This window comes from Corvus hawaiiensis, chromosome 21 (genome assembly GCF_020740725.1).
Source record: "Corvus hawaiiensis isolate bCorHaw1 chromosome 21, bCorHaw1.pri.cur, whole genome shotgun sequence".
Classification (NCBI taxonomy): domain Eukaryota; kingdom Metazoa; phylum Chordata; class Aves; order Passeriformes; family Corvidae; genus Corvus; species Corvus hawaiiensis.
In genome coordinates, this window is record NC_063233.1 from 3,135,116 (window position 1) to 3,148,896 (window position 13,781).

General features: G+C 48.9%; 1 protein-coding gene across 2 annotated transcripts in view; it reads right to left on the minus strand.

Annotated features, from left to right (window-relative positions):
- Nucleotides 1–13,781, minus strand: part of COL5A1 (collagen type V alpha 1 chain) — a 133,727-nt gene that overhangs the window by 38,732 nt on the left and 81,214 nt on the right. For both annotated transcript variants that reach the window (XM_048325350.1, XM_048325349.1), the window contains exons 17-27: nucleotides 13,654–13,707; nucleotides 12,007–12,060; nucleotides 11,400–11,453; nucleotides 10,039–10,083; nucleotides 7,365–7,418; nucleotides 5,899–5,943; nucleotides 5,204–5,257; nucleotides 4,579–4,623; nucleotides 3,474–3,527; nucleotides 1,115–1,159; nucleotides 68–121 (exon numbers count right to left, since the gene is read on the minus strand). In XM_048325350.1, the coding sequence (XP_048181307.1) occupies nucleotides 68–121; nucleotides 1,115–1,159; nucleotides 3,474–3,527; nucleotides 4,579–4,623; nucleotides 5,204–5,257; nucleotides 5,899–5,943; nucleotides 7,365–7,418; nucleotides 10,039–10,083; nucleotides 11,400–11,453; nucleotides 12,007–12,060; nucleotides 13,654–13,707 (558 nt within the window). The remainder of the gene's footprint in view (nucleotides 1–67; nucleotides 122–1,114; nucleotides 1,160–3,473; nucleotides 3,528–4,578; nucleotides 4,624–5,203; nucleotides 5,258–5,898; nucleotides 5,944–7,364; nucleotides 7,419–10,038; nucleotides 10,084–11,399; nucleotides 11,454–12,006; nucleotides 12,061–13,653; nucleotides 13,708–13,781) is intronic.

Below are 13,781 nucleotides of genomic sequence, written 5' to 3' on the forward strand. Positions count from 1 at the left end.
CACCAGCAGTGTCCAGCACAGGCTGGAGAACTCCAGTGAGATGGACACTGCTTCTCCATCTCCTTACCTTGACTCCACGTGGTCCTGGATAACCAATGGGGCCCTGAGGACCGGGGGGACCCTGAGGGGAACGAAATGCAAACAAGAAAAACACATCAGAAACCAGCACAAAGGTGCAGAGATAAGGAGGGGGTGTGGAAAACAAATTTCCTCTTTCCCACATGGGATAGGAATGGCAGCAGCCACCTGAAAATAGCCCAAAAGAGCCCCAAAGAGTCCAAAAGAGCTGCGGGAGCATCACCTGCAGCAGGTGTGGTGGGCTGAGCTGATGGCAAAGACCCATCCAAGAGGAAAAGGAGAATGACAAGAGTCAGGATGGCAAAAACTTGTTAGAAAGGGGATTTATACACCAGGGTGATGATTTGTGGTTTGGGTTGAAGAAAACCAGGGAGGAGGAACATGTTCTGCTGCCTCTCTGCTCCCAAACCACCCTGGTTTGCAGGAACAGCAGAACCAGTGATGATCTCGGAGAGGAGGGATCACCCCCAAAAAGGAAAGGTCGGAATTTTCAGCCTCCTGTGGGACAAATCCAGCTGTGGTTGTGTCCAGCAGCACCAGCACTCCTGGATGTCCATCCAGCTGGGCTGAGCTCTAAGCAGAGACTTTGGACAAGTGCAATGTTTTCTGATGCTTGGGCTGCAGCAGGAATGCAGCTGGCAAATCTCCTGGACAGATGGACCAGTGCATAATTCAAGGGCTTTGGCCTCTGGCAATAATCTCAAATACATTGTTCAAGAGGGACTCTGAGAGGGAAGGGAAAAAAAACCTATTTTCTACATTCCCTGTGCCACAAAGGATATTTATTTGTGTCTGTCAAGAGCAAGCTTCCCTTCACAGGTTCTCATTGTGTGCTGGTCTGTGGAGCTCTGCTGGCCAGGAGAGCTGGGAGGAGCTCAGACCAGGAGAGACACCCAGACAGATCAAATCTGGGCTCAGCTGTTAAATTTAACTGGGTTTGTTTCTCAGCACCTCCCCTGCCCCGCATCCCTGACTCCCCAGCCATCCCTGTGGAGATCCATCTCTTGGCAGAGCTGAGGGTTCTGTGGACACCTACCTGACTCCCCTTCTCTCCAGGAGGGCCTTCCTTGCCAGGATGACCCTATGGTTAAAAGAAACAAAGAGAATTTTGGGGTTTAGTGCACATTTAATGCTTTGGTAGCTGTGATTTATTTGTCAGAGAGCAGCTGCTCCCCAGGAAGCTCCTACTGACACAAGTGGCCCCCCTGAAGCCACCTCGCTTTTCCCAGAAGGAAGAGAGCAGCATTTGGATCCTTGGTGCTTTTCTACCTGGTTATTGCTAATTTTACCCTTCACCACCTCCCAGCAGAGCAGCACGAAGCATTCTGGAAGATTCTTTGCACAGCAGAATACCTGGGTGAGTTCAGCAGCAAAGCAACAAAGGGGTTTTGCAGGTAGGAAAAAGAGATAGAATCCAGGTGGCAGGAAACTTGTGAAGGTCACAAGATGCCCAGACTGGTCAGAGCCCCTCATTAAGTTCCTAATCCCTGGAGTTCAGTCCCAGATCCCATGATGAGTGCTCAGCTAACCTGCGTCCCTGTGAGACAGGGGCTGGCTGGAGGCTGGCCAGCATTCCTCTTGGGATTTGATGCTGAATAATTCAGCATCCCAGAGTTTCCAATGTGTTCTCATCAACAGCATTTAGAGCCTTTTGCTGGGGTCCCAGGCAGTAAAAATCAAAGTGTGAGTTGCCTCAGGTAGAGTTGGGAGGATCAGTGAGAAATGGGGGGAACCCAGCAAAATGATTTTTAGTGGTTTCCCTACAGCTGGGTCCCAAATGGAGCTGGGATCTAAAAGAACTCCTGGATTGGCAATATCCAGAGTATCAATGACCCCTAAAAGGGCACTCACTGCACACCCAAGGACTTTGATTTTTAAAGGATGATGGGAGCACCTCCAGCTGCTCTAAAGCCATTCTGCACTCACTGGTGTCTTCACTGAACTCTCTCCTTTAAATACACACATTTCTTCTGCTATAACAAACAAAACTCGGAGTGTCTCCCATCATCAGTTTCAGAACAGGAATGTCAGACAAGCCAGACTCCCTAAACCAGGCTGGTTTAGTAAAGGAACAGAATGACAGCTGTCATTCCTACAGCAGCAAAATGGGGGAGAAAACTCACATCTCAGTTTGTCCTGTGAGTTTAACAACACCAAGAGCACCAGGGCACAGAGGATCCATAAAACCACTCCTGCCTTCAGCTCCAGGATGAACCTGCAGCAGGATCTCAAAAGCTTTGGCCCACCCTGCACTAAATATCCCCCTTTTCACCATGCCCATCTCCCTGGCTGCTCCTGAGATCACAGATTGATGAGCAGCTCTCGCAGCAAGGCCCGCAGGGATTTTCAGGGCTTTTCCAAGACAGATTCCTATAAAAAGAACACTTTTTGTCCTTGGAAAGAGCAACCCAACCCCTCAAACGCTGCCCACCTGTGGGAAAGGTCCCTGTCCATGCACAGCCACTCTGCAGCTCCTCCACAGCCTCCAGGCTGCATAAAAATAAAGAGTTTCTCCAGCAGAACCTCCCCGGAGGCTGCTGCAGGAATTTCCCATCAAAACCTACAGATTTAGAGATGTTCTGGGCTTTGCCGGAGCTGCTCTGTTGACTCAGCTAACAACTGTACGGATGTTCCAAGTGCCCTCCGTAGGAATGATAATCCCAGGGTGGGAAATGCAATTTTTCTTTCTTCTTTTTTTTTTTCTCCTCGGGTCGTGCTCTGCATTTACATTTGCAGCATGAAACAATTTTGCGGTTTTCATTCTTAAATGAAAGAATGAGATGGGTAAAAATGAGACTGGGTTGAAAGACCGGTGATCTTGTTGAGACTGATTTCCAGAGCGAGGAGCAAATGATGTTTAAAGAGGGATTAGAGAGGGGGAAAGGTGTGAGAACGGAACATTGACAGGTAATTTCCACCTGCTCTTATCACCCCTGTGCAGCAGCGCCCAGGGCGAGGCCAGGAGCGCCCCAGGCACGGCTGGGATGTGAATAAACACCCACAGGATCTATCCCTGCCTCGGGGAGCTGCCAGCATCCAGAAAACACAGCAAGAGCGAGAAGAGTGGAAAGAGAGGCCTGGAGAGATGGTGAGAAGTACCCAGAGTGGGCAAAGCTGTGATGGGGCTTCCCAAACTGATCCCAGCCTGCAAGGAGAGTGAGAGCTGACCTTGCAGGGTGTGGTTTCTTTCCATATTCAACTCTCTTGATTTCCACATTAAACTGCCTTTATCCCAACCCATGACTTCTCTTGCTTTTACCCTTCCCATTGCCTCCCTTTGAGCCGTGAGGGGCTCAAATCACAACCTGGGCTCCCATTTCCCAAGGCCAGGGGCCATTCCAGGCTGGGTGGATGCAGGATCAGCCCTGGCAGGGCAGCAGGAGAGGAGCACTTACCGGGGGCCCATCAGCACCAGGCATGCCAGGGAGGCCAGGTTTGCCCAGCGGGCCCTAAAAGCAAACAGAAAAATCAATCAGAGCCTCCTCCAGAGCATCAGAGGATAGGGATTTTCAGCCACATTTCCTGCTTTTCCCAGCTGTGAGAGATGGAGAAACTGCCCCAGTTTGTAATGAATCCGTGTATTTCTGTGGGCAGAGCTGTTCCAGCACCCCAGGATGCTGCAGTGCCCGTGCTGGCACCTCACACACAGCCAGGATGCAGCAATGAGAGCTGCACAGGAGCTCGAGGCACCACATCCTGCCAAACACCCAGGATAATGCACAGCTGCGTGAGGACAAGGTGGAGGATATCAAACTATGGGGTCACAGGGCAAAGAAATGCCCATTTTTGGGTGAAAAACAACAAAGGAGAGGAGCTGCCCCGGCTGACTGGACTTGCTGCTCTAACACTGCTCAGTGAGCACCTTTTAATTAGCAACTGCTGATTTCTCATACATCAGGAAGTGCCACTTATCTGGCAGAGCTGTCAGTGTGCTCCTTCACAGGGGGATTATTTGATAATTCCACTCCAAACAAGCAGAGGGGACACCCAGGGACACACACACAGTGTCCCTGCTCAGTGCGAGCTGAGCAAACCCTGAATGACCCCTCTGAGGGAGAAACTTCTCCTCCTTTAAATCCTGCTGGTCCCAGGGCTGCTGGGGGAAACTTCTCCTCTTTTAAATCCTGCTGGTTCAAGGCCAGCACCAGTCCCACATCAACAGCCAGAAAATCAGAGAGGCAGAGGGAGGGGATCCATGAGCTCTTCCCATTATCATCCCACTCAGACTCCCAAAACCCATGGAAAAAGAACAATTTTCAATCCTCCCCTCATGTTTTACCATAGGCTGCCTTCAAAATGTTTCTCCTCAGAGGGGAAATGAATGCAAATATGATGAATTAGAGGTAAACCAAGCTGGCTTGATCTCTGCTCTGTCTGGAATGAGAGGCATTAGACTTTCATGGCCACGGCTGCAAACAGATGTTGCACATGGGGCAAAGGAGCAGCTGAAGGAGCAAAATGTAAATCCATGGCTGAGGCCAGAGCTGAATTTAAACTCACTTTCTCTCCTGGGGGACCGATGGCACCTTGTGGACCTGGAAGACCCTGTGAAAAGCCAAAAAAAAAAAAAAAAAAAAAAAAAATTAGGGTCATTAAGGAACGAGTCATTCCTTCCAAATGCACCTTGGCAGAGTCTCAGCTGAGCATTATTTTAGTGCCTGTGAGGGCTGGGGACTTCCCCAGCTCCATTCATTCCCAAAATGTTTTGTGAGAGACAAGAAAATGTCCTTTTAGCTCTGGAGAGCTGCATGGGCTGAGGGCAGCCAGGCTCGGCCCAGGAGGGAAACAGGGATGCTCTGAGGAGCAGGATTCCCTGAGAGCCATGGGAACGGCCTGGATATCTGGCTCTGGAGCAACTGGACAGTGGGATGGATGCCAAACATCAGCCAAGGTGTGACCTGGCCAAAGAGATTCCTAGAGCAGCTCTGGCTTTGCCGCAGCCAGGTGAGAACTGGGGGATCCGACACTGGGAGTGTTTTCAGGAAGATTTTGGAGCAGCAAAATCTCCTCGAGCCAATTCCCAGCAAATCTCTCAAATTGCTGCTCCCATTTCTGGCAGGGGAGAGAGGCTGGTGCTGAATTCCACCCCTTTTTCCCACCTGTGAAGAAGGAGATTTGTTCTTACCTGAGCCCCTGGGTTCCCCTGCTGTCCTGGGGGGCCTGGCTCGCCCTGAGGGCCCTGTGAGGAGACAAAGGCAGGGGTGAAGGTGGGAAAGGTGAGATGGAGCTGGAACCACAATTCCTGAATATTCCCCAGCCATATCCCTGTATTCCCACTGCCTGGACACACCTGAGCTGGATCCACACCCTCCCACAGCACCCTGAACCCTCTGTGACCTTCTCCCAGTAACCAAGAGCTCCTGGAAATGGCTTTTCCAAATGGGATAAGGAAGGGGGAAGTCACTCCAAGGCACACTGACTCCTATCCAAGCATTTCCAGCCCACAGGAGCTGAGCAAAGCTCTAACACCACCTGGCTCTGCATTTCTTCTCCAGGGAATCCATCCCCTCCCCTCCATCCAAGGCCCAGAGAAACTTTTTCCTTCTCAGTTAAATGCCTCTGGTTTGATACTCATTAGCCCAGCATGCATCTTGACGAAAATGTTTCATCTTTCACGGAGAAATAATGTGTAATTCCATCAGAAATTACAATAAATTAACATCCATTTGCTGCAGGACGATGTTCCTGGTGCTTTTCACAGGCTTTGATAGGAATCTAGACCAGGCTAAAAAGCAATTAGCAAACCTAATCCAGCAGAATTTCACATGTTGCTGTATAGAATATCTGAACTGCCTGTAAAAATTTGCAGGGAGAACTTACCACATTCCCTTTGGGACCTGTTTGTCCATCCATGCCAGCCACACCCTTGGAAAGGATTTAAAAAACAGCAGCAGTGAGAAAATACCTCATTATTTCACACCACAAAAGCAGGGGAAATTGCCATAAAAATAATAAAAAAAGCAAGAAACCCCTTGGATCATGTGGAAAGGGAACAATTTCCTAGAGGTGTTTGGTAAAGCAGCCAATTCCATGAATCCAGGTGGATTTTTTAAAGTCATTTCAGTGCTTTCCCCTTTGGTTTCACCTGCCTGCGAGGCACAATCAGCACCAGGCTGAGGAAATCCTGGCTGGATTGCATCCCACAGCAAGCAGGCACGGAGTGGCAAAGGAAAACAGGGAAAAACACGTGGCTTGGGATGCAGGCAGGTAAAAGTGACAGGGCTGTGCTGCCTCGTGCCAAAAAACTGGGGGTCAAACACTCCCTGAGCACCTTCACTGAGGGGGGAACATGGAGATGTTCCCCTGCTGCCATTTCAGAATCATGGGATTGTTAAGGTTGGAAAATAAAATCACCAAACCCAGCATTAACCCAGCACCATGTTTGCCAGCAAACCACGTCCCCAGGTGCCACATCCACGTGGGGTTGGAACACTTCCATGGATGGTGACTCCACCATTCCCTGGGCACTGCTTGGCAACTCTTTCCAGGAAGAAATTGTTCCTAATACCCACCCTAAACCTCCCCCCTGGCACAACTTGGGGCCTTTTCCTCTCATCTTGTTGCTTGGGAGAAGAGACTGGCCCTCCTCACCACAACCTCCTGCCAGGGATTTGTAGAGAATAAGAATTCCCTGAGCCTCCTTTTCTCCAGGTTCTGCTGGGATCTGTGTGGAACATCCCATCTGTGGGAGATGAGACAGTTTGGGAGCAAATCCCGAGTTCAATTCCTCCTCATTAAATTCCAGCAGCACCAGGAACTCACAGCAAAGGTGTCTTCACATCCCAGGAGGGGTGAAGGGCCACAAAATGTTCCCCATTAAACACTGACCCCTTTAGCTTTAGGGTTGGGTTTTAAGGTCTGGGATTCCAGCCAGCAGCAGTGATTTAGGGAGAGCCCCTGCATCAGCACTTCCAGGGATGAGGTCTCCTGAATAAAATCCCACATGCTCCAGCCTCAGCTCTGGTCTGGCATATGAAGGAACTGCTTCAGAGCCCTCGGGCAGGAGTTAATAGCAAAGGCACTGTGTTAATAACTCTCATTCCTCCCTCCCAGCCTGAGCAAGGCATTAATATTTACTCAGGTGGGGCAAATCTGCTGCTGCTGTGACTGGACGTGACACCACTGAAAATGGGGGAGAAGACAGACTCCGAGCCATGATTTTTTTGTTTGGGATACCACTGCTTTTCATTGCCCACATGTGGGAAACTATGCAGCTGGATGATCTGCTGGAATGGCTGAGGGGGTTTTGGTCTGGGAGGCTCTGGGGAGGGGAGCAGGGAACTCACCGGTGGCCCCGGGGGTCCTGGGGGTCCCTTGGGGCCCAGCAGTCCTCGGGGTCCCTGTGGGGGGAAAAAACAGGGTTAGAATTCCCAATGTTCTCCCAGCACTGATCAGGAGGAGCAGCACGCTGGACACGGACACAGCAGGGCTGGGAAGGACCTTGCTGGTGCTGCAGCAGCTCCCCTGAGTTACACACTGGGAGAGAAATCCCCTGGGCACAGATCCTTGTGTTATAAAGCTAAATAATATGGGCACAGCCATTTATGCCTTGGATTGGAACAAATTCCCCTGGAACCAATTTTTCTTTATAAATTTAATCCTATTCCTGGATTATTCCCACACAAGGATGCAAAACTCTTTGCAGCCAAGTCATTCCAGCAGGGAAAGTTATGAAGGATGACCTGATAACACCAATGGATCATCCCAAAAATCTCTCCAGACTGAGCTTTTTTCATGGACAATCCACACAACTCAGCAAGGCTGGGAAAGGTTTCCAGCCTGCAGCGTAAATGTATATTTTTAAGGGCATTTGGTCATCCAGCATTAACAGGTCAGGACTTCTGCTCTCTTGGTGTCCATTCCTAGAATTTAACCTGGCATTGTCTTCAGGAAAATTGGTGGGATTGGAGCACCACATCGAGTAAGGAAAACACAGCAGGAGGATTTGTATTCCTGCAGTGGGAATTTTTGCAAATGCCATCCCAGCCCCTGCTGTGCCTGGAGCCTTCAGCGGGGTTTGGAGTGGAAGGAAAGGGGTGGGATCTGTGAGCACTCCCTGAGAGCTCAGCTTTTAATCCCAGGCCCTTCCTGAAATGAGGGGAACACAGGGAATTTGTATGGATGGAGCTCCTTCCCTGCCATGGAGGAGAATCGTTCTTGATTGATGGGCACTTTTATCTGTCTGCCCAAATATTGCACAGCCCCCTTTTTACGATGCAGAGAAGGCTGAGGAATTAAAATGAAATGTTACAGGGTGAAATTGAGACATTAACGAAATGTCTCATCTTGGAGGTCGTGGGGATTTTGATGCTGCAAAAAAATTTGCTGTTTCCAGCAAAAACTGGATGAATCCAAAGGTCTCTCCCAGCCACTGGAGACCTCCTGAGATAAAGCCCTGCATGAATCCCAGAGCAGAAACTCCACTGGTGAGGGCAACTGGAAGGAAAGTGGAGCAGGATGGAGGGAAACCCATTCTGAAGCCTCACCACTGGTTTCAGCCACATTTGGAGTGACCCTTTTGTGGCTGAGGGCAGAGAAGACAAACCCCCAGCTTTAGGGTGTGTATATTCACAGCAAAATTCCCTGTAATGCAGCTGAATCCTTTATCCTGGCCAGCCCAGAGATTTTGACTCCTGCTGCTGAAATAAAAACCAACTTCCCTGTGTGTGTTATCCTCATTTGAGCTCCTCTTTTGTTGCTCTGTTACCTGAGCACATAAACGCTTTTAGGAAGTTAATAAGCCATAAGTTATTGCTTGGACATGTGCTAAGGAGATAGCTGAGTTGATTAATCTTTCCCAGAAGTTAATCAGACATTTTGTCTATAATTTAGTTCCAGTGAGTCTGTAAATGCCAACCCTTCCCTGTCTCCCATGAACTGTGTCCAACAATTCCCATCAATTACTCTCGGGCCACCACGCTGGGCCTTAGCACAACCAAATCAGACATTTTGAAAGGAAATGACAGATAATGTTCTTTTCATAACAAGGGAAATGCATTCGGGGTGAAATCAGCAGCCAGCAACTGCACCACACACAGAAATCCACAGCCAGTCACAAGCAGAGTTTGCCAACTAAAAAAATTCTCAGTATTGGGGGGAAAAACGCTTTTTCAGAGTATTTAACTGACAACCCAACTATTTGTTTGGGTTTTTTTTTTTTTTTTTCAGTGGGATTCTCCTTGAAAGCATTCCTTTGGGTTGATCTGAAGAATTTGTCCAACACCACTAAGATCTCCTCCATCCTTACTGACACCAGGAATTCCCAGCTCCTGCTGCAGCTGCTCCGCAGCACGTGGGGTCCAAACACTGACAAAGTGCAGATTTAGGAAGTTTTGTGCACTGGGAACAGAATACTGACCCCACTGAGGTCAGATGTAAAAGTTTCCTTGAGTTCAATCCTGCCAGGATTTCATCCTGAGGTTTAAAAGGAGTCACTGACACTGCACAGGACAAAGTGTGTGGGAACTGGGTGGTGAAGCTGCCACTGCCCCGAGATAAATCTCTTTTCTCACTGGAATTTGCTATGAACACTTACAGAAACTGTATTTTCTATCCATTGACCACACCTAATTTCTACCCAACCTGATTACCTCAACCCCAAACCAGGGAGAGGGATACAGGCAGGAAAAGCATGAGATTAATCTAAGCCAAGCTTTAAAGTTAGGATTTTTCTGAGCAAACAATCAGTCAGAATTTTTTTCATTGAAAATCCCCCAAACTCACAAAAAACCAATCAAAGAAGTGAACAAGCCCCCCCCTCACATTTGTGGGAGGTGTCTTAGTGAAAATAAGCAAAGCAGAGTTGTTACAGCACAGACACTCAAATTGTTCATGTGGAGCTTCACGATGAGTTCAATCCCTGCACGATCTCAGGGAAAGCTGCCCCACGAGACCCTAAAAACACCTTTTCCATACGAAATCCATGCCCCAGAGGAGAAGCCAAAGGAAAGGGATACTCACAGGTTCTCCAGGGAGACCTCTGGGTCCAACTTCTCCATCATCTCCCTGGGCAGCAGCAGAGGCACGGGGAGAAGCAGCGAGAGACAGAAAAAAACCCCAGTTTTAGTTCAGTCACCTCACAGGGGTTTTGTCCTATTTAATAATATTCACACAGAAAAGCAGCTTCCCTGGAGGACTGACAGGGTTTCCATGCCCAAGGAACACCCTGGAAGCCTGGGGACTAAATCTGAGTTTACCAAGGACTAGAAAGGCCCTAAAAATACTCCAGAATTCCTGCTGATGTTTAGAAAGATGGATTTTGCCACCTGACACAACTCAGGGCAGGTGAGACAACAAGCAGAAGATTTAACACCAAACCGAACATCAAAGCAGGGTGGGAATGGGATTTAGCCAAATAGAGCTCCTCAGATAAACCTCAGGCAGCAAAGGGATAATTCTTCATCCCTCCTCTCCCATATCCTGCTGGATACCCCAAAACCATCAACTGGTGCTTCCCCTGAGCTGCTTTTAAATCACCCCAAACCTGAGGCTCCCTCTTAGGAAATCAATCCTTGTAAACCTTCCTCCTCTGTTGATAAATCCATGCTCTTCTCCCCAGTTCTGCCATCCCTGCACACCTGGAACTGTTTCTTTTCCCTCTGGGATTCAAGTTCTGACTCTCCTCCTTCCCCCTCCAGCCACGGCTTTGCTCTGCTCTATCTCAAAGCACTTTACAGCCACAACTAATTAAACTAATTAATGCTGCCCAGCCTGTGGTGAGGAAAGTGTGATTATCTGAGCTTGGCAGGGGAAACTAACAGCCCAAGGTGGGGAAAAACCACCGTGGAAGGGGATTAGAGCCTGGGAGATCCACACTGGCTCCTCGGGTTGAACCACATGCCCGTGGGTTCAGCATTTCCAACCTCTGCCCTTAAACCAGAGCTGCAATCACTTAGTCTGGGCTTTGCTAAACTCCTTCCATTATTGACTGCAGGAGAAGTGAACAATTTAGTCTTTGATTCCCGCCTCTGTCGGGAATTTCTGCTCCCCAAATCTCGCTGCAGTTCTCTGGATTTCAGAAAATCAGAAGCAATGATTCGCTCAACAAAAGGAAGAACGTTTTTCTTGTGCTATTTTTTTTTTTTTTTTCTTTTAACAAAACCTGACTTTCCTGACCAGATCTTTAAAGCCAAATTCTTCTTTCCACTTCCACTCCCACCTCCTTGTTCCCCTGCTTCCCTCCCTGGGAAGGCACAAAGACTGGGAGCAGCCGCCGTGAGCTGGCAGCTCCTGGCACGCCTCTGCCTGACACTGCATCTGCTTCTTGTTTCCAGGGGTTCCTTAGGAATTCCGAGGGCTGCTGAATCCACAGGCAGACTTACCCTCTCCCCATCCTCTCCAGGAGCCCCCGGGGGGCCGTGGGGGCCTGGCTCACCCTGTAAAAAAAGGGCAGAAAACACTTCAGAGAAGGTGCAAACGCTCTGGCAATGGAAACCATCAGGGAACGGTGATGAACCGAGGCATGGATTTGATTTTTCTGTCTGTGCTGGAGGTCCCTGTGCCCTCACAGCTGTCTCTCTCTCTGCTCCAGGGAGGGGAGGGTCATCCAGCCTGCCAAAATAACCACCTTCTCCCATTTTTTTCCCCTACTGTTTAATTATAAAGCAAAGAGATTGAACCCACTGTAATTTCAGGCAATTTCCACCCCCAACTGCACCATCTAACAGCAGGTTTTGCCTCTTGCCTTGTTTTTTAAGGCTGCATTGTGTTAAGGCAATTTTTTCCTCCCCATTCCCATTTGGAGCAGTCCCAGATGGATCTTGCAGCTCCCTGGGATGTGGATGTTGGGAGGGTGCTGTGACACCCCACAGGCTCTTAGGGACACTCATCCCCTCCTCATGGCACCGCAGTGCCCATCCCAGTCCCTCCCAGCCACCTCCTCCTTCCAAGGTTTCATCCCAGCCAGAAAAAAAGTGGGAGAAAACTCACCCTGTTTCCCTTCTCACCAGGCAAACCAGCCAAGCCATCAAACCCCCGGTCACCCTGGAAGAAAAACCAGTTTAGAACACATTTCTACCCGTATTTGAATCCTCTTCCCATTTGTTTCCTTTCTGTGTCAAGGAGGAATCGATTTTCCCCCTCAGACATTCAGCCTTCACCTTCCATCAGACTGGGGATGATCTCAAAGTTATAGAGTAAAACAAGGATTAAAAAAAACCCCAAAACCGCCTCAAAGTCATTTGGAGTTAAACTCTTCCCTCTTCGCCCAGTTTTCAGTGCTTTTCCATGTGGATTTCAGAGTTTCTCTGGGTGATTTTTTCATCTCCCTTGTGGGCAGGTTCTCCTAATCCAATTACTTATTTCGTTGTAATTCCATGGAATAACAGACTGCAACGAGCAAACTGTGGTAACCCCACACCTGCCAACAGGTCCCCTGAGCTTTCCCACCATCCCATACATCCTTTTTAACCCTCAGAGGAAAGAAACAGAGAGAGAAATAAATCCTGGACAGTATCTTAATGAAACTAGGACAGGAAGGAGCTGCTTCCTAAATACCACAACTCCTTGGAGAAGAGAGGACACAGAGGGGTTTGTAAATCCTGGGTGACTCCCAGTGCCCAGGGAGGGGCAAGGAGCAAAACCCAGGAGCCAGAAAAGCCCCTTTTCCCTGGAAAGGAGTGAACCACACGTGTTTTGAATCACTAAAACAGCACCAGCTCCTCCCTTTCACAGTTCCCTTATCTCGCAGTGATTCGAGCACCAGGGTCTCCTGCAGCCCTCTCCTTCTGGCAGGTCCCAGAGCATCTCCCTGCCTGTGCTCACAGCAAATTCCCTCCTCCTTCCCCGGCAGCCCCTCCTCGGAGGGCACAGGCTCATTAGAGCACTTTGCTGGATAAATGATTTATGGTCTCCTGTCTCTGCATCAAACCCCCCCCCCATCCATTGCAGCCTTAAGTATCCCCATAACAAAGTGCTTAAACCTTCTAAGGCACCATTCCCTGGGAAACTTCCCCTGCATTCCATTTCCAGCAGAGCAGCATCTTTGCTGCTTGGTAATTCCAACAGATCGCAGCGGAATGAAGGGGGTTTGTCTCCAACAAAAAACTACAGGGGGATTAAAATTCCTCACCACGCCTCCTCCACTTCCTCACCCTGTCAATAGGTGGGGTTTTGGTGGTTCTGTTCTAGAGTCTTTCCAGCCCCTTGTTCATGTTTGTTTCTGGTAATTGGGATTCTGAAGTATTTGTTCTACAAGTGCAGCATATTTCATCCAGCAATTAAAAAAGGGGTATTAGAAAATAGGGAAAGAGGAAAGGAAAGCGAAAAGAAAAGAAAAAAGAAAAGGAGAGAAAAGAGAAAATAAAAGAAAAAAGAAAAGGAGAGAAAAGAGAAAATAAAAGAAAAAAGGAAAGGAGAGAAAAGAGAAGAAAAGATAAAAGAAAATAAAAGATTGCTATTCTGCCTTCCAGAAGTGTGTTTAACTTCCCTCTTTTAACTTCCATGACTTCACAGGAACCTCTGGACCACCTCACAACCTCCTCTAAGCAAGGTGGGCTCCTTCTCCATGGATCCCTCAGCTCATTCCTGCTACAAAGCAGAGGCAGATTCCCCAAATCCATAAAAACGTGGCACTACCTTTGGTCCTGTCTGGCCTGGCATTCCCCGGGCACCATCACTGCCAGCTCGTCCCTGCAACAGAGAGCAGCAAAGTCAAATCCAAAGGGTAAGGCAGGGCCACAGGGCCAGCTGGGGCTGAGACAGAG